Source organism: Cyanistes caeruleus, chromosome 3 (assembly GCF_971803275.1).
Source record: "Cyanistes caeruleus chromosome 3, bCyaCae1.hap1.1, whole genome shotgun sequence".
NCBI lineage: Eukaryota > Metazoa > Chordata > Aves > Passeriformes > Paridae > Cyanistes > Cyanistes caeruleus.
Window position 1 is genome coordinate 103,258,246 of NC_141703.1, and position 25,648 is coordinate 103,283,893.

General features: G+C 36.7%; 1 protein-coding gene across 11 annotated transcripts in view; it reads right to left on the reverse strand.

The window, feature by feature from the left end:
* Positions 1 to 25,648, reverse strand: part of LOC111941251 (uncharacterized) — a 337,983-nt gene that overhangs the window by 54,075 nt on the left and 258,260 nt on the right. For 10 of the 11 annotated variants that reach the window (XR_015285175.1, XR_015285176.1, XR_015285174.1 and 7 more), the window contains one exon: positions 10,269 to 10,322. Coding sequence is in view for 3 of the 11 variants with exons in the window: in XM_086883483.1 (XP_086739609.1) it covers positions 10,269 to 10,322 (54 nt within the window). In the remaining 8 variants the exon portion in view is untranslated. Of the gene's footprint in view, positions 1 to 10,268; positions 10,323 to 16,830; positions 16,972 to 25,648 lie in introns of those variants that run through there. The other variant, XR_015285181.1, reaches the window with a different exon arrangement.

The window sequence follows — 25,648 nt, forward strand, 5'->3', positions numbered from 1 at the left end:
TGGTTTTGGTTTTTTGAGGTTTTGGTTTGTTTTGGTTTTTCTTTCTTCTTTATTTTTTCTATTTTACTATTTGTTTTTCTTTTTTAGATTAATTGCATTTGCTTAGTCTCCCTGTAAATCTTCCTTTGAGTATACTCTGATTGCAGTTTGTCTGGGTACCTCTGCAGCATCACTTGGTGAGAACACAAGGTCACAGGTTTCCCAGGTACAACAATCCTTTCTGGGCACAGGAGCATTTAACAAAGGAAAGGGGCTCCAAAACTCCATCTGCCCTGGGAATAACCTCACAGAAGAGCTAAAAAGATATTATATTCTGGAATTTTTTTTCCTTTCCAAATAAAATATTGAGTTGATTAAAATCCAAGAGTTGAAAATTCTGGCGTTTTCTCTAGGTTGTAATATAATATAATACCTTCGAACAATCTGTCAGGCTTTTCTGAACTACTCTTGAAACAGATACCAACCTTCATGGATCCAACATCAACCTCTTGATAGCCTAAATTTCCAAAAGTCTTTGCTGTGGTAGCCAGCACATGTCAATGTGAGATTTTTCCACCCAATTAGATTTCATTTTCATTACTGCTCTTTCCTCCTCTCATTTAGTATTTACACATGCAGAATATTTTAATATTTAAGCACATTTTTACATTTTTCCTAGTCCTCCTTCCCCCAAGCCTACAGGTCTCATCCTGCAATGGCAGAGTGCTGAGCAACAATCCCATAGTGTAATGCACCACCAGAAAGTAATCAGATATTATGATGATAAGAGCAGTATAATAAACTATGTGGAATAAAGTGAATCATTATCAGTTCTGATCTTCACTCCCAATTTGGAGTTTTGCACTTTGAAGGAATTTATTTCCTGGAAGTACGTCTATGATGTAGTATTTAAATGACAGCATCATTAACAGAAATTATTTTCTTCTGTATAATCAGGTCCATTATATTGATAACAACTTCTAGGAATATTTAATTTCCATTCAAACACTTAACCACACAAATACCTACTCTCTATGCTAAATGAGGTGTACTTTATCTGCTTGTTATGCTAAAAAAGTTGTGTGCAGGGAAAAGTACACTGCTCCATAATCCATGTGGTCTCTATTTCATAATTTCTCATTGTTAAAATGTTTTATTTGGATTAGAAATGTACATTTGATCTTTTTCTGTTTACTTTTTCTTGGTGGAATATAATCTAATCTAAATATTTTCTTCCTCCTTTTTGCTCTTCTGTCTTTAGAGTGACAAATGTACTTAATGATTGAGATTTCTATCACATTTTAACTTCGCCTGATATCTGTCCTTAAAGATTCCTACCTTTTAATTGGAGTGCAAAACAGGAAATCTCAGTATATGCATAATAAAAGCCTTTTGTATGTCTTTGAATTAAGATAATAGATGATAAAGTTTAAGTAATAATATTTTATATATATCCTACATGTAGATACCTATTAATTTTTTACATAATTGCAATAATATTAAATAAACATTTTATAGATATTTGCAGATAATAATTTCGTTTGGTTTAATTTAGAATCCATGTGCTTTTTCCAGTGTTCCTATTTTCTTTTTTTCCTAGAGGAATAAGCAGATTTGTGAGCAGTACATTTTTAACAAATTTTGATAGAGAAACATTAGGAATTGTAATGATCAACATAATATATTTCTTTCAGTTCAGAGATAAAATTCAATCACTTAAAGTGTGTAAGAGGATATTTATCCTGCTCAGACTGAAAATCCTAATATATCTAACCATGATGTTGCTGGTGATATTTTCATAATATTGCCATTAAAATTATGTGGTTATAGCCAAGACTGTTGGTTAATTTAAGTCTCCAAGCAAGACTTCTTCACTGCCAGTGGATTTCTTAATTCAAATCACTGTGGTGTTTCTAAACTACAATTACTTTTATATAATTTGTCTAAAAGAATGCACTTGAATTGAAGCCTAGAATGTCCCTGTGAGCAGAGTGTGAACAATACTCTTCAGTACTTCACAATAAAAATAATTAACAAATGGGGGGAAGAAATCCTAGCACTTCTGGGCACAGGTGCACTGCTATTAATGGGCAGCACTGAGCAGAAAAATAAGACACTGACTTTCAGATCTACCAAGATTATACAAATACAGTGATTGTTTGCAAATTTTGTCAACTAATTTGCTTGCTTAGTTGTTGTGTAGAATTCTGGCATTTAAATCCAGGTGTTAAGAGCAGTTCCCAAACTTAGATGAACAGGATGTTTGTGTGAGACTGGCTGGGGTGGGGAGTAAGAAGGCATGGCCCAAGCCTGAGCACCTGGAATTGCTGCTTCTTTTCCAAAGGGTGTATGCTAGAAACAGCAAAAGCAATTCAGAATCGGCTCCATAGGAAGAAAAAGATATTAAAAATATGTCTTTTTTGTACTGCTTGAAATGTATAATCTGTTTTTAAAGTGCTGAGCACAATATAAATGCAGATTGTGCTCGATTCTCCTAACCAAAAAGCCTAGTCACAGCGTTATGACAGCTTTATGACATTTAACCATCATAGCATGTGAAAACATGGAAGAGATGGCAGGTGGGAGGAAGTACTTGATATTCAAGAGAAAATATTAATGGATGTGTCTAAAATGTAACTACTTTTTAACATGTCATGCTTAGGAATATTTGCATAATATTATCCTTTAAATTGCAGTGTGTACATATTAATTTCACAGTGTCACTCCCAATAAGTCTGGCATCTGTACATTCAATGGGCCCAGTCTAGCACACTTGCATCTCTTTATCACAGACATTTGGAGCCTCAATTTAATAAATGACTCAAAATCAAGACAACTGAGATAGGCATGAAGATTTTGGGGAAAAACTGAAAGATCCCAAACACATCACGTTCTAGGAAACCACATCTTGCCATGTGAAGGCTTGAACCATGCTACCTTCTGCCCTTTCCTCAAATATATTAAATATATATTATTATAATTAGTATATTAATTGACTATTCTTTCTCTGAATAATGCCTTTTATCTACATGCTCAAAGTCCAAAATCTGTTTCAACCTGCAGAAGAGGTGAGAAAGAAAGGAGTACAGAACAGTTTAAAAATTGGACTATGAAGCTTAAAAAAAACCAAAACAGAAAACCTCAGTGATGAAGAACAATAAAGCAAAGCACAATGCTGCATATATGCCCTTAGTGCTTGGTGTTATGTAGTTCCTAGCACATTTTTGCCTCTTCCATTCTGCTCTCTCCACTTTTCCCTAGGAAGTACATCATTAGATGCATGTGAAATGTGGCTGTATTCTTTTTTCTCCAGTTTTAAAAATATTATGCTTTTTATTCACAGAATGAGTCAGGTTGGAATGGACCACAGCAGGTCATCTGGTACCAGCTCCCTGCTCAAGCAGGGTCATCCCTGAGCACACGGCACAGGATTGTGTCCAGACAGTTCAATGTTCAATAGAAATAGACAAAAAACCCCAGAGTTGTATGTATCTGATCTCATTATCAATCTGAACAAAGTCTTCTCTTCTAGATGTTGGCATTTTGGGCTTTAGTTTGATACCCATTTGCAGTGGGAAGCAGGAATTTCACCACAGATCCTGTAAGCCCAGACTGACAAAGCCATGATGTTTTTCTTGTACTACACGCCCCACCATTATAGGAAAAACCACCCTTCAATATTTAATGTTTCTACTCTGTTTACTCTTAACAGCATGAAGAGAACATTGCAGTCACTGGGACTCAAGGAGACTAAGACACACATATGAGTATGAATTTGAACACCATCATTTTCAAGCAGGTCTCTGCCACCTTAGATCTTCAGAATGACACATGGGGAGCAGATTTAGACCTGTAAATCTGCCATTCACTGGCTTTAATATGTTTCACTTTGTAACATAAGCAGCTTCCTCAGAACATAATTTCTTCACAGTGTAGCTTCTATTTAAGAAGAATTAGGTCCATCTGCTAAAAAAACTTTTTTTTTGTTTTGTTTTGTTTTAAAACCATTATAAAATCTTTAGGACATACTAACATCATAAAAGCAAATTGACAGGAAAAACTCTATAATCTTACTTATTTAATTTATTATAGTTAGTCTTTCCAGCAGGGCAGTTGTAAAAGGTTGGAAAATATTTTAACTTGTTCTTATCAAGCTATCCCTCCTCATCAGTTCTAGAATTTTCTTCCTTATTATTTACTTCATTTCATTTAAATAGATCAGAAAACAAAGTTTTCAATACTGTGTAAAAACCATCCCCAGAGAGGGTTAGAAAAATGAAGCTGTTGAGAAATCACAAGAAAATTATAGAACAGCTGTTCACTTTTGCTACATATTATAAAAATGAATAAAAAACTTCAGACATAAAAGATGCTATAATAAAAATAGCATCCTGAAGATACCAGTTTAAACTACAAAATAATACTGCAAGTATATTTAGATGAAATTTCCCTTAAATATTCCAGGAACAACTACTTAAAGCTAAGCCTTTGGACATATGACAGTTTTTAAGATGCTGTAAAAATGAAGCAAGTTATTATCTCATCCAATTATTCATTCTGAGAAAATGCCAAAGCCACAATAGTTATGTTTCTACTGTTCCAAGATGAGGCTTGTAGCTCTCAGCTCCTGTAACTTATGACATTCTACTGCCTGGAGATATTTGAGGGAAAAAAAAAAATCACATACACTACCGCATTTTTACATGTCTGACTAATTTCTAAAAGTAGATTGGAAGCTCTCCAGAATGAAATCAATAAGATGTTTCTGCTGAAATCTTAACACTTCAGATAACCAATAATTTATGTTTCATTTGCTACTTCATTTTCAAAATAAGAAAATATAGAATGAAGAAAAAAGGCATAACAGGAAATTGCCTTAAAGACTTGCTTCACAATTGTTCAAAAGGTGTGAAATTATTTTTTCAGCCTTCTTTCTCCTTGTAGCAACAATTGTAACAATATTGCATAGATGATGATATTAAAAAAAACCCAAATACTTATATTTGAGTCTTGGCTATTCTTTCTTTTATAAACAATATTTGAAGTCTGAAGTTAGAATGAGTCTTTGAAAACATCCTCTTTAGCTACTAAGGCTACAAAGTTAAAGAGAGTGTGAAAGGAGGAGTTCTTTCATACTCACACCCAACTGATGAAGCATTAATGAAATTATCAAACTTTGCAAGACTGATGGCAGGAGAGAAAGAGTTGCCGAGTTTGTTGAGAGCCTGACCCTGAAAGTGGCCTCCTGTGCTCATACTAAAATCTGTCAAAATCTGCCTTTGTCCGTATATGTGGACGCTGAAAACTTTGTTGGAACTTTGCATAAGGAATATTACAAACATTTTAGCTGGTTAGTTAGCTTAAGGCTCTATGGTTAGACTTTCCCAGGTCTACAGACACAGCACAAAAAGTGACACCATTTATTCCACACACATTTGTACCTACTGTTCCAAGGCTCATATTTAATTTCAGATGACCTCAAAATAATCTTATTTTCCTTCAAGAAAGGAAAGTGGCAGAGCTACTTGAAGGGAGACAGGGGTTTGGATCCTGACTTCTTAAGTCTACCCAGTGGGCCAGGACAACAGTCCTGATCCAAGAATAAAGGCTGGATTTCCCTGCCCTAACCATCTCCCTCCTGAAGAGTAAGGCACACACTACTTTTATTCTTCAGGGGAGGCTCCTCTCCCCACCAAGGTGAGATCTGCACAGGAGTGGCTGGGTCCACCTAAACTAAAGTTGTGTTTTAACTGTGTGGGTGCAGGATCTGACTCAGCACACATCAAATATGTGGCCAAAGTGAGAGGGAATTTCTGGTGACAACCTCCTGCTAGGAAAAGGGAGGTTATATGTGTTAACACCCTGAAGAAACTCACTCAGGAGTAGGAAAAAAACTTGGAGAGATTTGCCATAAAAGTTGTCCCCAGGATTTAGTATAGCTGACCAGCAGATATTAAAACACAAGAAGGGAAAATGCAAATGAATTTAGGACTACTTAAATAAAAATATTACACACAAAAATATAAATTCAAAGTTAATATCAATTCTGGGGTATTCCATTACTGACGTAAACTGAAGAGAAATACCCTCTTAGCAAACCAAAATTCCACAACAGCAAAACCCACAAGAGACCTTTTCATAATTGCTTGTACTAAAATTCATATTCTTGCATACCTAATCTGAAAAAGAAACAGCCTAACAAATTAAAGTCAATCTCAAAAATGCACATATTCATATGTTCTTGTTACCAATTAAAACAAAGGGCCCAGAAGAGCTGGGCATTATGAAAAATTTCTCTTCATTAAGCTATTTTCAATAGTCAAAATGTTTATCACACTAATTAAAGAGTGGTTTGTTTTTTTTTTTAATAAAACTCTGCCTTTTAATGGACTTTTTGCCCTCACTCAGAGACTCATGGAATTTTGAGTACAAATGCCTACAAAGCCCTAGATTTAGTGAAGAAACGACTCCTGCTTTTCTTATGGTTGCTATTTTTCAGGGACAAACTGAAATTTCTGATTTCATCTGTACTGATTCTGTATGAAACTCATCCCTCTGCACAGAAAGGAACACACAGTTTTATGCCATACAAGACCTCAGGATAACAATATAGAAACCACCACAAGAGATGAATCCTGGGGCTCATAAGCCCAGAACTGGGTTTCTGAGAGAGCCAGGACCAGGTATTTACAAGTAGGTTTAAGTGAAGCATAATTAATAGAGAACCACTATTTAATTTATTTAATTCCAACTTGTATTCCTTTTGGTTCATAGTTTGTGAATAGATCTCCCCTTGTATCTGAGACCTGAGTGGAGAGTAATTAGGTGAATCCTGTGCTTTTGTTCAAGTGTAACACTGGCAACCATATTCCATTTGTGAAGATTGTGCATCCAGTTTTCACTTATGGCTGTTCCTTAGTTTGTGCTGTATCTGCCAGTAATTTGATCTGCTACAATAGTCCTAGCTTGCTAAACCCTCTGAGTATTTCAAAAAGGCACTGTTGTAGTACAAAAAACTTCTGAAAGGACTGCCATGTCATTTACTAGAACTTTTATGGAATATACTTCTAAGATATTTTTTGCCTCAAAATAGTTATTTATTTTTTATTGCTTCATACAGAACCCAAATTTAGTCCTTGAAATGAAAACATAAGATGCCACCAGTTGCTCAAAAGATGTAAAATGAAAACATTAAAAATTAAGTCTTTTCCTTTTGCATTTTCTGTTATAGGTAATTCCTGGTTCTCAATTTGTGTTATACTGCATTGAAATTTTCTAATAACAATGCAACCATACTTTTAGAAGGCTTTCAAAGCCTCTGAGAATGCCAGTAGCCTGACAAACTTTAAAATACAGCTATTTGTCAGAGTGTTAATTCTTGTAAGAATTGTTGCTGGTCAACAATCTATGGAAAATTCTGTTCTTGTGCAGTATTGCAACAGCAACCCAATATCTCAGTCACCAGGCAGTCATGCAGGCTCACAGCATCCTACCCCACAAATATCAACAGAGCAGGGGACACATCAAAAACATGAATAATCTTTAGAATACTTTGATTTACATTTTAAGTTGGTAATGAGATATGAAAAGTGCCAGATCAGCTTGCATTTCAATACCAGTGTTAAAGACCAGCACTGCCCTCCATGTCAAGCTGCTGATCATCACCCACATCAGCCAAGCCTGTTACTTCACCACAGACATGTTTGTTAGCTGGGACACAACTAATTCATGGAAATGTACAGAATACCTGCAAAGATATATCATGCTCATGGAGCAGAAATATCTATTTTAGATATTTATTTATTTATTTATCTTTATCTTTTATTTATCTTCTTATATTTTTTTATTTATTTTTTTATCTTTTTTTTAATAATTTTATTATTTATCTTTTTTTATGCTTCATAAAGCCTACAAGCATCATCATTTAGGGCAAAGGAGGCCATAAACGAAGTCAGTAAGGAGAGCAAACTGTTCAGAGAATCACAGAATCATGGGATGGTCTGGGTTGAGAGAGATCTCAAAGATCTTTTCAGCTTGCCCAGTTTGTATGAAACTTCTTTTGGGGATCTAATGTCTGTCTTTGGGCTTGTTGTCGTGAAAAAAATGTCACTGACTGCCAGACACATTTTATCCAGAAACATAGACCAGGCAATCTTTGAGAGTGGTGGCCAAAGAAAGAGAGTATGGAAAGTACAGGGATGGGGTAGGAGAAAATAATTTATTCACAAAAAATAAAGTTTTGATGATGAATTTCATTTCACTCTTTTAATTAAAATAATTAAAAAAAAATTGTCCTGTCAAAGATATATTTGGAGAAATCTCTCTAAATTGCACTGATTTTTGCTTCAGAAAAATGATTAATGATATTTAAAGAAACAGAGACTGTTAAAAAATAAATTAAATTAGCTATCTGAATAAAAATTATTTGCTTTCTTGGATATCTCATATTGATGAATAAACCAATTATAATTCAAAGTCAATCAAAGTGTTACAATTTCATTACAATTTATATCTGTAAGGCAAACACCATGACAAATTCTGCAGGAGACACTTTGATATAAGAAGAAAAAGATCAGACAATATCAACAGCCATCTTTTTGCTAGAGCTGCTAAAGTTATATTAATGGATTCATTTCTTTTTGATAATTATATCTTACAATGTTTTGAACAAAATACCATAATAAAATACCAGAGTAATGAATCTTGGAGAAATGATTAATTTGGATATGCCAAAGATCCAGAAAAAGAGAGCAAAGATCTTGGGGGTGAAAATAATATATTTTTTTTCCTTCTTTGATCAGTTGTCCAAACTTTTAATATGAAATTAATTTGAAAAGTTCTTAAGACTAACATTTGAAATCACTAGGTATTTTTAAACCAAGATTTTCTCCTTCCTTGCAAGGGTGATTGCAGACTAACTTGCAAACAAAACCCAGGAATATCACACTAGGCAAACCCAAAAGGCAGCAGTAGCTGAAACTGACATCCATTTTTTAAAGGACATAAAAGGTATTGGGAGCAATTTGTCTAAAAAAGATTTCATGAGAAAATCCAAAGGGATGAAATTTCTCTTTTGTGAACTGAGACTGAGAAAGCTTTTTAAGTGTTGGCAGCACCTCAGAAAAACCCAGTGTCAAGAAGTTAGAGTGATGAGAAGATGATCAAAGAACAGTTTATCTAAATTAAAGGTGAGATCAACAGTACTGATAACAAGGTAGAGCTATGGACTACTTCAACATAAAATAAGAAAAAGACTTGCAAAGGAACACCATGATCTTATTTACTATTTTGGCTGTGTTTGGTTATTCTAGCCATGGCTAACATATGCCTATGAGAATGCACAAAACTTTTAATATAAGGCAAACCACACATATATATACTGTGAACATAATATTCCATCCAAAATAGCAACTTTAATTCATTTTGTCCATATCATTCTATTAAAAAAAGCATAAAAAATGTATCATATTTGTGTAGGCAACATTAAAGCTGTGCTGCATGCAAATGATGCTGCCCAACTCCCTCATAATGATAAAAAAGTTGAACAAAAATGGTGTTTTCTGCAAACTACTTACAACAGCAGCCAGCCAAACTGAAATTTCACAGGTAAAACACACAATTCAGCCTACAAACCAAGGCACAGTAAGAGTGTAATTTGGTGCTTTACCTTAATTTTTTTGGTACCAATCAAACCAGGTGATTACATGTGATTTCATTAATTTCTGAATTGTATTTTGTTAATTTCAGAAATGGTGTTTTTAAATTTCCAAAGCCATCTCTGCTTCCTAGCTGTCACTAGAGCATTGTTTTGCCATTCCCATGGTGTTAAAATACCAACCCTGGAGTTCTCAGCAGACGTTTTTGTTTGCAATGCTGAAATACTGGTAGGTAGAGGGAAATTGATAGCAAAAAGAAGCTCCAGTTGTAAGACTTTGAAAAAAAACAAAAAAGCCCATAAATATCAATGTAAAATGTGATGAAACAGGAAGAAAAGGAAAGGAGACAAACAATTAAAGTTCAAGCATCTGGGAAATGTGGTAAATTTCTAATTGAAAATTATAGACCTCTTAAAATTTTAACTGTTTTGGTTTTGAGTTTTTTTAATCAAAAACTAACAAAAGCTTTTTGAATACATTTATAATAAATTTTGAAAATCTTATTCAACAATTCAGAACACCAGTCTCTCAGAATTAGTTGTCAAATGTCTGGAAAATATTTTTCTTAAAAAAAATAAAAATATGACATATAAATAAGCACATTAATAAGCATAAATAAGCATATTTGCTTACCTGGCCAGTTGAAGAAAATTCACTGGCTGGAGCAGAACATATTGTAAAAGACACCTGCAAAGAGGAAAAAAAGCTTCATTATATATTATATATAGCAATATATATATATTTATTACTAATTTATATTTAATATATTTTTATATATTTATTTATCTCTCCCATATTTTTTATGAAAATTTTAGTATTGGGTGGTTACTCTTATATAGAAACTACAAGCAGCAAAATCATTCTAAATGAAAAGCCTCCTAAAATTTAGCAGGTCCCTGTTTGTTCAGACAATTCCTGACTGCGTGGCAGGATTACATTTATAAACAGAACTAAACCAAACAGACATACCAAACCATGCTATTCAAAGGAAGGTTTAAGGGTATCTGTCACATAGGTGGTATCAACTTTTGTGTATTTTTATTCAAATCCAAATGTATAACTATCATAACAAAGGATACTCAGACGTTCAGATGGTGGAAAAAAAAAAAAGGCATGTATTTCTCATTAAATGCTCTTCAGGGCACTGAAATATACAGAGTTACTGTACTTTCTATAGCATTTCAAATAAATATAATGTTAAAAGAACATTATTAAGACTGTTATTGTGATGAATATTAACATCAAAAAATAACAAGTTTTTATCCTTCCTGAGCAACTTTTATTTCTTCAATGAGTACAGAATATGCTACAGTTGTTAATCACTTGGTCACACAGTATTTCCATGGGAACTCCAGCCCATGAATGACAAACATTCAGGAAGTTCAATCACTGATGTTTTGTGAAATTTCCTTGATTGACCTGTGGTCTGGAGAGATATTAAACAAGTAGTATTCAAATCCTCATAGAAAAATATCATAATTTTGCTATGGTCCATATGTTCTAATCATGAATGCTTTTGACTGTGTTTCAAAGACTGCGCAACTCAAGTTCACCAAATTCCTTTGCAGGAATAACATTGTGCCAGATGAGTACCTCGGTGCCAAGAGATCAGGCTGAAAAATGAATGCTTAAATTGGGTCACATGGGCTCATTTCTTTCAGAGGACTCAGTATTATACCAGACTTCATATATTCAAGGCCCTGCTCAAAGGCTTCAGTTGCAAAAAAACACCAAGCACATTGCAAATAATTTTCTTGATAAGTAAATATCTAAGAAGTGTGTTTGGATTGGATATAATCTTCAGAAATTCTGTTAGGAAGAATGATATCTGCCAACCATTATCTCCAGCCCCAGTGCTGGAAGATGCAGATGATCCTCCTCAAGGACAGGGAACAACTGACAGCACATGCCATCCTTTCTTCATACTGGTGTGACAGAAGGGTTTTTTGGGACTGTTTCACCAGACATTTATTGACTCCAAAGAAAGAAACACAGTTTCAATCCTGGACTCTGGAAACTGAGCCTTATAATTGGAAGTGTCAAAAAAAAAAAGCTCTTGAAAAGGATTATGGTGACACAAAAACACAGTCCCTTCACCTCTCTACCAGTCATCTGAGAGAGCAGTTTCTGGCATATGGAACATCATTCCATGCATGTGTGTTGGCCAACATGCCTTACATTTTTCACTAAAAGGGAAACCATTGGCCATGATGCTGAGAATTTTGGAATGAACCAGTAAACAGCAACAAGAAAAGGCACAGACAATGTGCAAACCCTGTCAAATCAGCCCAGGATTCAGCCAACCCTAGAGTACATCTTGCTTAAAGGTTTCTCTTTGTTATATTGGCATCTTTGTGATGCAGTCAGTCTAGTTTATCTTAATTCAGAAACTGTGATTTAGGTCAAACAACATTGAACTGAAAGGGTCATGTCCTCACCATTTCCTCAGCCCATCTTCCTGTTTGTGACTTTTGAGAACATCTATCTCATTTCAGAAAGACTTATCATGTGAGTCCTAAACCACAGCCCTGGCACTGGATCTGCACCACTGGACTGTGCAAACTGTAGATAAAACAGTTTCTCTGCTCAGATCTAAGAGCAGGAAAAGAGTTTAACAGCAAGAGAGTTTGAGCAAATGCAAAAAACAAGGAAAAGATGACTGATGATGAGAAAACAGATAAAAAAATCTGTTGAGTGTGCTTTTGTACAATCTGCTGTACATAATCCTTTATTCTGAAGTCCTACATTGGAATGAGATTTACTATGAAAAAAACCAACCAAAAAGCCCCAAATCTAAAACCAACAGAAAACATAACCAGAATCTGTTCTGTTTAAGAAAGCCATGTTTGCATGAGAAGGACTGTCACTATGTGCACTAAAAGACAACAACCTTTGCCAATGACTGTCCATCTCCCTTTTTTCCTGACACTGTTGTTGGGTCACCAGTTATGTCCCACCAACCTCAATCACTCATGGTTAGACTCCAGAACCAAGCATGGATGCTCTTGATCATTACATTTCTTTAGTATTAGAGAGGAAACTATCTTTCCTTGTTAGACTTGTGGGTACTTCTGCTGTTCCTTTCAGTAACAACGTGATGTGCACGATAACTCGCAACAGTAAACGCTCTCATGAGAGACGGGATGCACTTTGCAGATTTGGCCAGGTCTCACAACTGTGATGGCCACTCATCCCTGCTGATGCTGACACTGCTGCCATCACTCCTGAACCAGACAAAATCCCTGAACCTATGACTCTGCTCAGGAAAAAAAAAAAAGCAGCAGCTCCACTTGCCTCATATATTGCATCACAGCCTGTTTCAGAGCAAAATATACTGCTCACTCCTCCTTAGTTAACTTATCTCTGCATTGCTTAGAGAAAACTATTTCAGTTCTTTACCTTCTAGTGCATCACAGTTATCCCCACTTGCTCTGGAGGAACAGGCATCATCGTCTGATGAAGGACAGAATATTTTAACTTGTGATGAGCTCCAAGCAAGAAACGAAGTAAGTTTCCCTTCTAGTTTCCAGACACAGTCACCAAATTCTTATTTTCAAATTGAGCACATATGATGTAAAAAGCATCAAGTTACAGGAACAATTATCATGCAGTTCTAAAGATACAATTTTCACAATCCCTTTAGAAGAGAGCAGTGTTTTTATTATCTTTTTATCCCTCAAACATTTAATAATAATCCTATTTTATGCATATTAATTTAAAGTCATAATAAGATTTGGAAATGCATTGATTTCAATGGGAGTTAAGGGCTAAATATCTTTATATGGAGCCTTCATCCTATTAAATATCTACATTTATTGTCTGCACACAAATCATTATAAAGCATTACCCAAGAAAGAATTCAAAAGCAAGAGAAAAGCCCAATTAACAAGGAATTCAATGCAATTATGGAAGTTCGGAAGTTGCCTGGGGTGGTGTTTGCCTGCAAATCATTGGGGAAAGATGAAAAGGGAAGAGTTTGTTTCATCCCCACTTTCAAAGTATTATTTTCACTTCAGGTCCACATTGTTAATTTTTAAACCTGAAGTATCAGGACTTGTACAAGTCATGGGTTAGGAACAAAGATGCCATTATCTGGGTTTCTGGGGGATCTTTATTTTGCAACACTCATCAGTGCTGAGGTTACTTTTATCAGTGGCTGGAGTTCTTGTTTGTACATAATTAAACTGTTTTTTTCTGACCCTAGTCCTGTAGACATTAAAATCAGCTCAGCACAAACAATCCTGAAATGCACATTTTAATTCCTGAACTTCTTCCATCCTATTCCACACCCATTTATGTGAAAATGGACAAGAAGTAAGAACAGAGGGCCCACAGAAATGCACACTAGATAATTAAGGTAAAGACTTTGGGAAGTATTAAAATCAACCTTATTTTATTATTCTGGACTCAAGTCTTCTTCTATAAAATATGGCTTTGTACATCCTCCACCAAACCATGGATAAAAGAAATTTATCAGTTTAGATTCCTGCTTAAAGAAGTAGTGGAAACAGGAAGCATCTCAGTTGAATACCTTTGTGGTAGTATTTCAGGACAGCACAGAATTCATTGCACAGTGTTCTTATGGTCTTTTTTTTTTGTATAACATTGCAATGGACTTCATACACCTTCTTAACACCAGCAACACACTTGGTTGGTTACAAACACAGTAACAAATATGTCCAGTGAACTTTGAGGGCTGCAGATTCCTGCCTTTCAACATGCAACTGTTTTAACCCCTGTGTCAGCTACCCACAGCTTTCCAGCTTGGAATCGGGCTCCTGTTCTCAAGCTGGATTCAGATATGCCTTGATACATCACTCTTGGGGTCATGGTGTTTATTTTCCCAATTTTATCTGTAGAACTTCCCTGGAATACAACCAGTTAAACCTAACAAGCCTTCCCAGGGTTCCCCTGGTGCTCCTCGGACACTGGTAGCTCTACTCAACAAACTTACATATTTCAGGAGGAAAAAGCTAATAATACTGGAGGTGGTAATAAGTGCATGCAAAAATAGCTAATAAAATCCTCTAAATGTCATCAAAAATGCTGACAATCATAGAATTTAAATGTTTTAAAAAAAACCTCTCTTTTAATGCATGTTTCCAGCTGAACAGAGTCAATCTAAAAGACTGACAAGTCATATTTAATTAAAAAAGTCATGAAGAAATCACCTACCAATACCTCAGATACTAATAAACCTGGACTGGATGATTCTGTAGGCAAAAAAATGTGTTTATGGTATTTTTTATATTTCAGGTAAATACTAAGGTATGACAGGAACCAAAATCTCTTTCATGCATTTGTGTGATAAAAACCACAAACTATTTAGAGGTATTTTCATTATATTGATTCTCAAATTTCTAAAAAAAATAATTTTCTGAATAATAAAATATACTCAGAAGCATAATCCAAAAGAATGAATCAAATGTCTTGTTAAACGGATTTGAGTTCTTAAAGTTTTTTGCAAATTATAACTGATTTGGGGGTAAAAATTAAACTTTTCCCAGTGAGATCTATTCTACTTTGTAAGACTTCAAGACCACCCCAGTCCATAAATTAGGGGTAGAACTAGGCTCAAACATTGGCTTTGCTAATTGCAGTCAGGGTCCTACAACAATACACAAGCAATGACCAACTTATCAATATAAAGCTTATATAACTGTTTTTGTTTTGTTATTAGTAGTTTCACTCACTGCTACAGAAAGAAAGGACAAAGTCTTTTAAGTCTTTTTTCCTCCTAAAATATTTAAACCAATATTGATTTTAATATATTTGCTAGGGGTTGAATTGCACTGTAAACTCATTTTAGCAGAAAAAGAGAGAAATAAAAGCTCCACTGCATTTGGAGGAGGATTGGAAGGCACATCCACACCTCCCACTGAGTCAGCATTCCCTGCAGTTCACTCCCCATGGCAGCTTTGAGGGGTACCCAGAGCAGATCTACAGCCAGGCAACCCCTCTGGAAATCACCCTCTTCCTCTCCCTTCAGCAGGCAAACAGCAAATTTCTGCTTTCCTCCTGTTCCCTGCAGCTTCTCCTGGGTCTGAAGTGTCTTCCGATGGAGAAGAAATCCCCCATCCATGTGCTAGCAGGAGGCAAAAATATCCTGTTCCACACTGGTGAATACAAACTACTACACAGGAATAGTAGCTCACAAACTGATCTTAATTTCCTCACTATAGGTGCAGAGCAGCTCCATTAAACCATACACCAGAAGAAACAAAGCACATCCCACTCAGTTCTGGCTTACTACATTAGCATTTCTTTTAGATTAAAAAAAAAAATCAAAAGAAACTAACCAAACAAAAAAACCTACAGAACAGTAAGCATTATATTAGTTATATATCTAGTAGAGTAACTTGGTTAAGATTTTTGGTGTTATTTCAGTTGAGCTTTGTTGTTTGTCTTGTAACATTTTTTAATGTACCACATGAATGGAAAACTAAATTTCAAAGAACAGAAAAGCCACAAGTTGCATAACAATGGCTGCAAAGTGGATTTTTTAAAAATTCATAATAGGTATAATTAGCCCAATAGAAAACAATCACATTATGTTTCAGTGCATCTTTAAAATGTTCCAGATGTTTTATGCTTTCAATATTTATTAATGTATTTACTTTAAACCTTCTTAAAGGTTTGTACAGGAATAGTACATAGACCTGAGAGCTAAATGCCAAATTGTTCATTATTTCACTAGTGTGACTGAACAGGAGAAATTTATATTCTGTTTGCTGCTCATCCCCTCAAACAAACCAAACAAAAACCTCAGCTAGCAAATCTATCCGAATGTACTGTAATACAGGAGGTGAGATGGGATGACATGTCACTCTATACTTTTGTTTTTTCCTATGAAACTGAATGGTCTTAGCAAAGCAAAGAAAAGCATAAAACAAGGAAAAAACCCCTCTAATCTCTGAGATTCTCAAAGATAATTCTTGAAAATGTCATCTTCCAAATCCAGTCACATACTCTCCATACTTACACTTTATCCTAAAGATTATTCTCTACCTTAAAATTTTGATATCTGTTCTTAGAAAAATTCCAGCTCATCTTTCCCGGTACAGCTCTAGTATTCCTGCTGCTTCTCCTTTTTGTTGACTGCCTCATCTCTCAGGCTTTTTTCACACAAGTCACATCCCCCACCCATAACTATTTTTACATCAGGAGCCCGTTGCCTCCATGGCCAAAGACTTACGATGCAGTTTGTGCAGCACTGACTGAGGAACAAGCCGTGGTTCTGTCGCCCACGGGCAGCCTGGCTCCCTCTCACAGCCAGCCCCAGGTCTCCTCCTGGGGCCCAGAGCAGACAACTGGAGCTGGTGGAATTTACAGCACCACCGTGACCTCTGCCTTTAACCTTGAGAGAGCTCTGTTATCTCTAGAGCACCCTTCTTCCTTCTGCTAATACAGACAGAATCTCTGCAGAGGTTTTTCAGCTGGAGAGAAGTATTTCAATAATTGTTCTTCTTCTTACTATTCTAATACAGAAATTTTCTCACACAAAATGTTTTTTTTTTTTTGCTGCACACTAGAAATGTTCTGATTTCTAATCCTTCTGTGGATGGATCTACAGATGTCCTCTGCACAAGTTCATCCACAACATTAGTGTTTTACTAGTTAAATACATCAGTATTTCAGTAGCTGCTACTGTTACTCTCTCCCTCTTCTCCAGCATATTCTCCCTCTCCTTTTCCAACTCCCCTTTTATGTCTTGAGTTATAGCAACAGGAGAAAAATCCTTCTGTTGTTGCATCCTGTTGCCTGAGTCTCTTCCATTTTTTGTTTCTGTATGTCTGACTTCCAAAAGAAACATCCATGTTAGAAATATTTCCCCTTATAAACTACTTGCTTGTGTTGCTCCTCTACTTCCTCCTCTCTGAATGGAGAATTTTATAAGAGCTTTCTCTCACTCCTTGGCATCTCCTTGGACCAAGCAATTCAATAATTTTCAGTTTAGGTCATGTCAAGGCACAGCTCACAGAACTGCCTTCCTCCAAGAAGTGTCTCTTGGTTCTTGCACAAGAGCAGTTCAGTGCATTGCTGATATTTCCATCCTCTGAGGTGCATTGGGCCTCTGTCTTCCAAGGTATTAATGAATCCCTGGTGCATGGATACAGCATAATACACACATTCCAGCCTAAACTGTGCTTTGAGGTACTTAGACAAGCTTCATTGCTATATAAGCCAAGCACTTAACAAGCTTTAGGTATTTATGCCCACAACAGCCCTGTAAGAGATCCCTATTTTTACCTGATGGGGAACTGAGGCATTGGAAAACTACTTATGCTACTTAACATCAGGATATCTGCGATAACTCAGGAACCACGACTAAGTCTCTGATAACCCAGACTAGAATGCCAATCTAAAGGCCATTCCTCCCACTTCCTGAGTGATAAGGGTTCAGAAAATCTTATGCAGATTTTCTCCTGCTGCCCTTGGAATGTTCTGTGCAGAAATGAGCTATCTTGTCTGGCTTGAGAACAAAAACTGGAGTGTCTTTTCCTCCCCCTATATACCTTTAGATGGAAATTGGTTAGCCAGTAGTATTTTGCTGCGTGCAGCATTTTTAAGTCTTTGATACAAAAATTTATGTTCCTACAGCTATTAACATATGCAGTTAAAGAAAAGCAAAAAAAGCTAGAATAAAGGGGAGAAGAAAGAAACATACTATGTGTGGTTTCTGTACAGAATTCCAAAGCAACTGTGAAATCCATGCTATTTTATGTACCATCTTATTTCTTCTAATTCCTTGGGAAATTATGTCCTGTTGCACCATACTGTTCAACACCCTTGGTCAAAGCTTTCATCAAATAGGGAGCAAAAAATAAAAATTCTAAACATTTCTGTATTCAGGACAGTGATACCCACTGTCTTTACTGAAGACTGGGATTTTCTCTCTGCACCTGAGTCTGTTTAAATGAGATAGCTCCACTATATCATGAAGAAATACTGCCTACATAGAGATAGCAGCCAGAGGTAGCCACTATGACTTTGCCAGTACAACTCCTCAGACAGAGAGTTATTACAAATTATTATCTCTATCAGACAGGTAAGTCTGCTGAAGTGAGGGGAAGAGACAGGAGAATGAGGAGGAAAAGGTGATGAAGGCAAACACTACCTGTAAATCATGTGCCTAATGCAGACAAAATCATAAATAAAAATGATTTCCAGTGAAGCGGTAAAACTGCAGGAGATAAAATGTTTTTGTTCCTCATTAAACAAGATTTCTGTTTCCTAGGACTAAAACTGTAAAACTTCTATATCCAAGCTTATATGAGCTTCAAAAAAACACAAATATTTTTTTCCTAAATAGCAGCAAGTTTATTAAATAGGATATCTGCTTCACTGATATTAAATACCTTCCACATCCCATGTATTGAGCTAGTCATCTTCAGCCTATTGTTTATTCTCTAAGCTTTTCAAGGTAAGATGAAAATAATACCTGACAATGGGGAGTCCTTTTAAACAACTGCATCTATATTGGTTGTTTGGACCTGTTCCCATAACATAGCAGGGTTTGTGTACATCTGAAACATCTCTTTCTTAGTTCACTTTATCATTTATAACCTGCTAAGGAATATCAAGAACATTGAAAATACCAGCTTAAAATTGTATCACAGGAAGAGGAAGAAATGGCAAGTTGTGATCCAGGGAAGAAATAACTGTCTTCCTAAACTCATTTACTATGATCATGAAACTGTTTTTGTACAAAAGTAAAAAGTATTACTGTAATATCAAGAGGAAGTTTTGAGATCCATTAACATTTATAAATACTATAGCAGCAAATATTCTTTATGAGAATCTATAGGAGCACTGCTGCTGCACTGCTGGGGACACATTATACTTTTATAATGTACAGAGACACATTATACTTTTATAATGTACAGACAAGTGAGTTGTACCAATATATGTTATCCCTTGTTTCCATGTACACATCAGAGCCCCATTGTCCATTTATGTATAATAGATCTAGATGAAATTAGCCCAACTCATGGATGTGTCCCAAGCTGCAACTTTTAAGCTGGGCCACACTAAACCAAAAGAGAAAAAAAACACTTAAACATTTAAAACAAGAATGCACGTTGTGAAGTCTGGCACAATTAAACCATAACACGGCCATGGATGATCGTATGGTATTCTCAAGTACCAATGCACTAAAATATATCTAGTTTGATATATCTTACAGATGGTGGTATTTTGCCACAGCAAGCAGATCTTGGCAGGGAAGCACAGAAAACAATAAAAACTGAAGCTTTTACAATGGGATTTCAGAAACTGGCCTCCATGTTTGAAGATAGTCTGGAAGTAAAGCCTTTAATTTCCTCTGTAGCTGTTGCCAAGAACACAAAAAGCCTTGAAAGGAGGAGATGAATGAAGTGGATTGTGGAAGGTAAGGATTTGCAGCAGCAGGATTGTCTGGTGCTGTCCCATGGCAGAGGAGACACTGAAGTTTGGTCTATTTGCAAAAATCTCAGACTACTGGAAGTAAAGCTAACTACTAATCCCCCCTCAATACATTTGCACAGGCTAGTGCTCTAGGGTACTCAGCCTTGCAGCACTCACAGAGTCCTTGCAGAAGTGCAGTCACATCTTTGTGACTTACGATTAACTTTCCGTGATTCCTGTTTATTTACAAAACAACCTTAAGAGGGCCAAGGAAAAGGAGATTGTGTGACTCAAAACTAGCACCAAGAAAAAGCTGGACTTCAGTCAGCAGAAGCTTCTCCTTGCTTCCAGTGTGACCCAAACATTGTTGCTGACCCCTTAGAAAAATTCCTGTCTTCTACACCTTCATCCTTTGTTCACTGGGGGTGGGGGCTGCAGGGGCAAAGGCCAGGGACAAGGGGTTGCCAGGGCAGTGTGGTGCCAATCTCTCTCCAGCCCCTTCCTGCAGCTCCCAGTGAGGTCCATGTGGGCTAGTGGTTGCTCATTCCTGTTCCAGTAGTAAGATTTTCTCCTAACACGTTCCCACTCCTCCTGGAAGAGCGGAGCCAAAAGGCATGGTGAGTCACTGCTGCCTACCTGCATGTCCAGTGGAAGCACCACTTTGCCTCATCCTCCTCACTGGAGAATTGGTATAATCCCACATGATGCCTGAGAGATTTCCACTTTCCAGTCTCTTAATGAAAGCAGAATTTTTCCTCTAGAAGGAAGAGCAACTGTGCACAGAACGCTTTGTGGTTTGGTGGGCAAGGCAAACATAGGAACCAGGCCTCCAGCCCTCTGTGGTCTTCCTTGACATTCTGACCAAAAGCTGCTGGTAGCCTGTCAGATATTCACAAGATAAACTCAAAAAATCTTGTAGGATTTAAAAACAGAGAAGAAAACATATGCATATTTCTGCCCCTGCAAGGCAGTACACAAGCAAGTGGGGAAAACAAACCCCGCAAGAACTTCCGAAGTTTTGCTTCATTTTTATCTATTGTTAAAAGAAAACCACTGCACTGTCATTAAGAGGAAGGTCTTTGGTTTGTGTGCTCCAAAAGGTTCAGTAGTCCTTTGATCAAATAGGATTGGGAATCACTGCTATAAAGCAGTCATCATGGCAGCAGCAGAGATCCTCCCCAGTAAATTAGATCTGCACTATACAGCACCAACTCAGCTGAAAGGAGTTATTTGCTCTTCAACCCACTCTTTAATGTGGGTTTTTTTTCCTTTTAAAAATGTTGATAGACTGAAAGAATGTTTTATAACCATCATTCTGCTGCTGGTAGTGGAAATACTTTGTGAAGAAAAGCTCTGGAATCTGTGTTGGGAGATAGTCTTTCCTTTAAGATACTCATTTACTGAGGATAATATTTTTGAGAGCCAGCTCATCATATCACAGCATTTTTCTTTTCATTTTCTTGACCATTTTATGTTCAAATAAAATTGTTCAAATGATCTCATCAGCTCCTGGGATTTTTTTGAGGGTTTTTTTTTTTTTACATTTTTAGTTTATATCTTTATTTTTTATTCTATTTTTTAGGTCCTGAAATAGTAAACATTACTGTTATCATAAACAAGTAGCCGCCCTGTTATTTATCCACAAGCAATCTAGTCCCACTTTCCTTGTGACACGTTCTAGGTTAAGGAAGAAAGCTAAAGGTTAAAATGAAGTCATGAAAAAAGAGATTTTGTATCTTGATTTTAACCCACTTGAGCTCTTCCCAGCAGCCATTGGACAGCCCTTCATCTTCCAGCCTGTAGATGCTTGCAGGGAAACCCTGCCCACATGGCAGATGGGCCCAGCCACACTGAGCAGGGTGGTGCACATCAGGTACTGAGACACACAGGTAACAAAGGGGAAGCTGCTGCTTTTTTTGTGCAACACAATATGAATACCTTAAAATCTGCCCAGAGCTCATCAAAAATGTCTGGAATTCCAATACTTTCTCCAGTGAGTTGCTCAATACCTTTTTCCTCATTCTGCAGTAGATGAGAGCTTTTTAAAAAATGAGCAAGCATGACTCATTTTTATGACCAATGCACCATTCGCAAAATGCTTTCCAACCAGATTGCAGTTCAAATAAGACATGTGTATTGTTGCAAAACAAAATATGCTGGCTGAACAGAATGTATTCATCTATATTAGTTTTTCTTTCTAAATCCAGCACACTGGGAGCTAAATTAATCTGCTGAGTGCTAAATTCATCTACTGAGAGCTACTGTAGATTCAGGGAAATGTTTTGAGTGCTGTAGCAAACAAGTCTCCCTCACTCAGGAGCCCTCTGTGGGCTGTTAGTGTTTTAACCATTTTGTCTGCTTCCAAGCAAGGGAGCAGCTGATAGACAAGGGAAACGCTCATTGATTTGCAGGGGCAGCACCACAGCCAATCAGCCCTAGAACGAGGCACAAGCACGAATCTCTCCAACTATGCATATTTATATGCAGCTGTCGTATCTCCAAGTCTCCAGTGAATACTGAGTGCTTGTGTGGCCACCAAGACACACAATGCTACCCTGCAGCCTGTTCTCACTTCACTGTGGTAGGGGAAGAAGGAATATGCAGAAATACATTTCATTTTCCCTGGCTTGGCTACCCCAGCAAATTACCAGATACAGGTACAGTGTAACTGCATAAATTTTTAATCCAGAGGCATTTTCAAAGGGCTAAAGGAAATAAACATCTTGCAAAAATGTATTTCCAATAGGGTAGGCTGAGCTACAACAATTTTTACAGCAAAAGCGTCTTGCCAACAGCATCGAAAAGGCTCATGGTACTGAAGGAAGGGTAAGGGAGAGAGCCTTCCCTGGTGATGCATGGGCAGCACCCAGGGATGTGTCTGTGACTCCTCAGCTCAGAGCTGGGGCACAGAGGTTAGGAAGAGTGTCAGGGTGTTTTCCTTTTGGTTTAGCGAACTCCAGGACTTTGAAAATGTACCCCAAAAAGAGAGGTCTGTGGAGCTGAGAGCAGTCCAAGTAGAGATGCAGGTAGAGAAATAGCTTTGTGAAAAGGAAAACCCAGCAATCTGACACTTACAGGGAGCTTGGTGAAGTAAATGTACCAAGGATTCAGAGGGGACTGGCTAATTATTTTATGGTCAAGCCATTACTTGTTTACTGAAGTAGAATGGTATTTAAAGCTGTCTCTTACAGTCCCCGGGCACACAAAGCTTTTGTAGACTTCTATCAAAACAAAGAGCTGGAACTCAAACTTTGCAACATCCAAAAGGAATTGAAACAAAACCCACAGCCTCTGCATACAGGTGAGAGGGGCTGCCTCTGGTCTGGCTGCCCACAGCTGGCAAATTGGCAAATCCCTAGAGGAAAGTCTATCCTGGGATGAATTCTCCTGGGGTCCTAGATGACACATAAAAATCCCTTCCCTTCTTTGCCTGCTGCTCAGGCAAAATCATGCTTGCAAACCCTAAATGTTGAAATATAAAAGAATTACAAGCTGAAGCCATAAAGAAAAATAATACACACACATATATATATATATATATATATATGTAACATCTCACTGTATTGCTGAGAATACTTACATTTGCTACTTCCTTGCAAGCAAGCCTTACTGAGACATAAAAGGGGAAAAAAGAGAAATGGTATTTACAATTGAAAAAGAGTACAATTGGGGTTTATTTATTGTAGCAATCACATATAAAGTTAACTCCTACTATGAAATTTTTCTCATATTTTCAGTTCCAAAGAACAATAGAAAAAGGCTTCTACTAAATGCCAAAAGAGAAATCTTCTACCTAGTGTATATAGGCTAAATAAAACTGCTTATCTGAGAAAGACTGTTATAAAAATCTGCATCATTATAAGATCAAACTCCAAGTGGTATTGTATCAAAATGATGAAAATCTTGTATGGATCAGGAAATGAAGCAAATGGACCTATTTTATCTTCCAGTTTATTACTGAAAATGGGTTTTACAATTTGCTGTGCATAGTTAAAGTGCTACCCAGACAAATTACAGCTGCTCTTTTAACCTGAACATGAGATGGCACGGTTCCAGCCAATCTGAAGTATGGTTTCTAGGCAGGATGTCAAATCTCAGCCCCCTGGGTTCCAGAATGATGGATTGAACCTTGAAAGTTGCAACAGAGCAGCATATGTGATTTCTGTACTGTATTTTGATCACTCATGAATATATTAAAACATGTCCATGCATGCTATTCAAAGCTTTGGTTTATTGCTTTAAACTATAATTAAAAAAAAAAAAAAAAAGAAATAAGAAAAAAAGGAAATAGGTAAACAAACACGTACTACATATGCAATGCTAATTTAAAGGCAAAAGAACTGTTTATAAATTTGGGATTTTTTTCTTTGTTTACTGGTGAGGACATTAGCTAATGATGCCGTGAAAGGGCACCATTTTAGGAGGCATGCCTCACATGGCTATCAGCATACAGTGCCTATGAATTAAAAAAGAGAAAAAAAAAGAAAAAAGTGATTAATTTTTACATTATCAACTACTGCTAGTACATAACAATTAAACATTTTTAAAGCAGTTTTTGGCATGCAAGTACACTATCTATATATATCTATAAAAAGTGTTAGATATCAGACACACTCCTCCACCTGCTCATTCTGATGCTCCAAATGTGTCATAACTCCATTCCCTAATTTATTTTCTTCTCTTCTCTGTACCTTTTACAGTCAAGAACAGTTTCCCTAAAAAACTATGATTAATCCAAGGAAAGATATACCCCAAAGTGCCCCTTAGAAAGCTAGGGGAAGGTGGAGCTTACCAATGTCATGCATGGAAGCTGCTGGGGAGTTCACCCTGACTGTGTGCTTGAGGAGAAGCTCCTTGGGCAGGAAAGTCCCCTGCTCTGTGCTGAGCGTACCTGACACAATGAGGGGCTCCAGGCTCAGGCTCTGAGTGCCACACCAGTACAAAAATAAGTCTGTTAACAACATCATCATATCACACTTGGACCCCACTGAAATCTTTAGCTCTGCACAAAAACACACACCAGTTTCCAGAATCAGGGACAGACCCACGTTCCTAAAGTACTGGGGCAGCTTCCAGGGGAAAACACACTTTCAATGGAAGAAGACAAAAAAAGAAGTGGAAAGTCGACATGCATCAATTTTATGAATGATTTGTGCAGCTCAGCATTTTAAAAAGGTCCTAATTTACGTGCTTTTCAGCTGGTTAATGTCTGCCTCTAGGACATGGTTTTAAACACAGCATTAACACTGTGACTTTTCTGCTTTTTCAACTTCTATAGTTTTACTTTTCAGAATCCTCTTGTTTTTGATGACAATGAAAAAATACTTTGATTTTTAAATTAGGAAGAAAACTGTCAAGTTCTGTTTTAAGGTTGGCTTTGAATACTCCCCTAAATACATATTATCTATATATTTTATATCGTAAGTTAAACTAATACCATTTCCAAATCTGTTTGATTTGTGTTTCTGTAAGACAATTATCTTACAGTCTCCTTCATTTTTTAAAGTTATTACATTAGCCAAGACTGTATTACAGATTCACACAGAAAACTGAGGCAGGAAGGCACCTCTGGAGATTGCCTGGGCCAAGTCAGCTCAGACCGGGGTAAGTCAGAGCAGGTTGTTTAG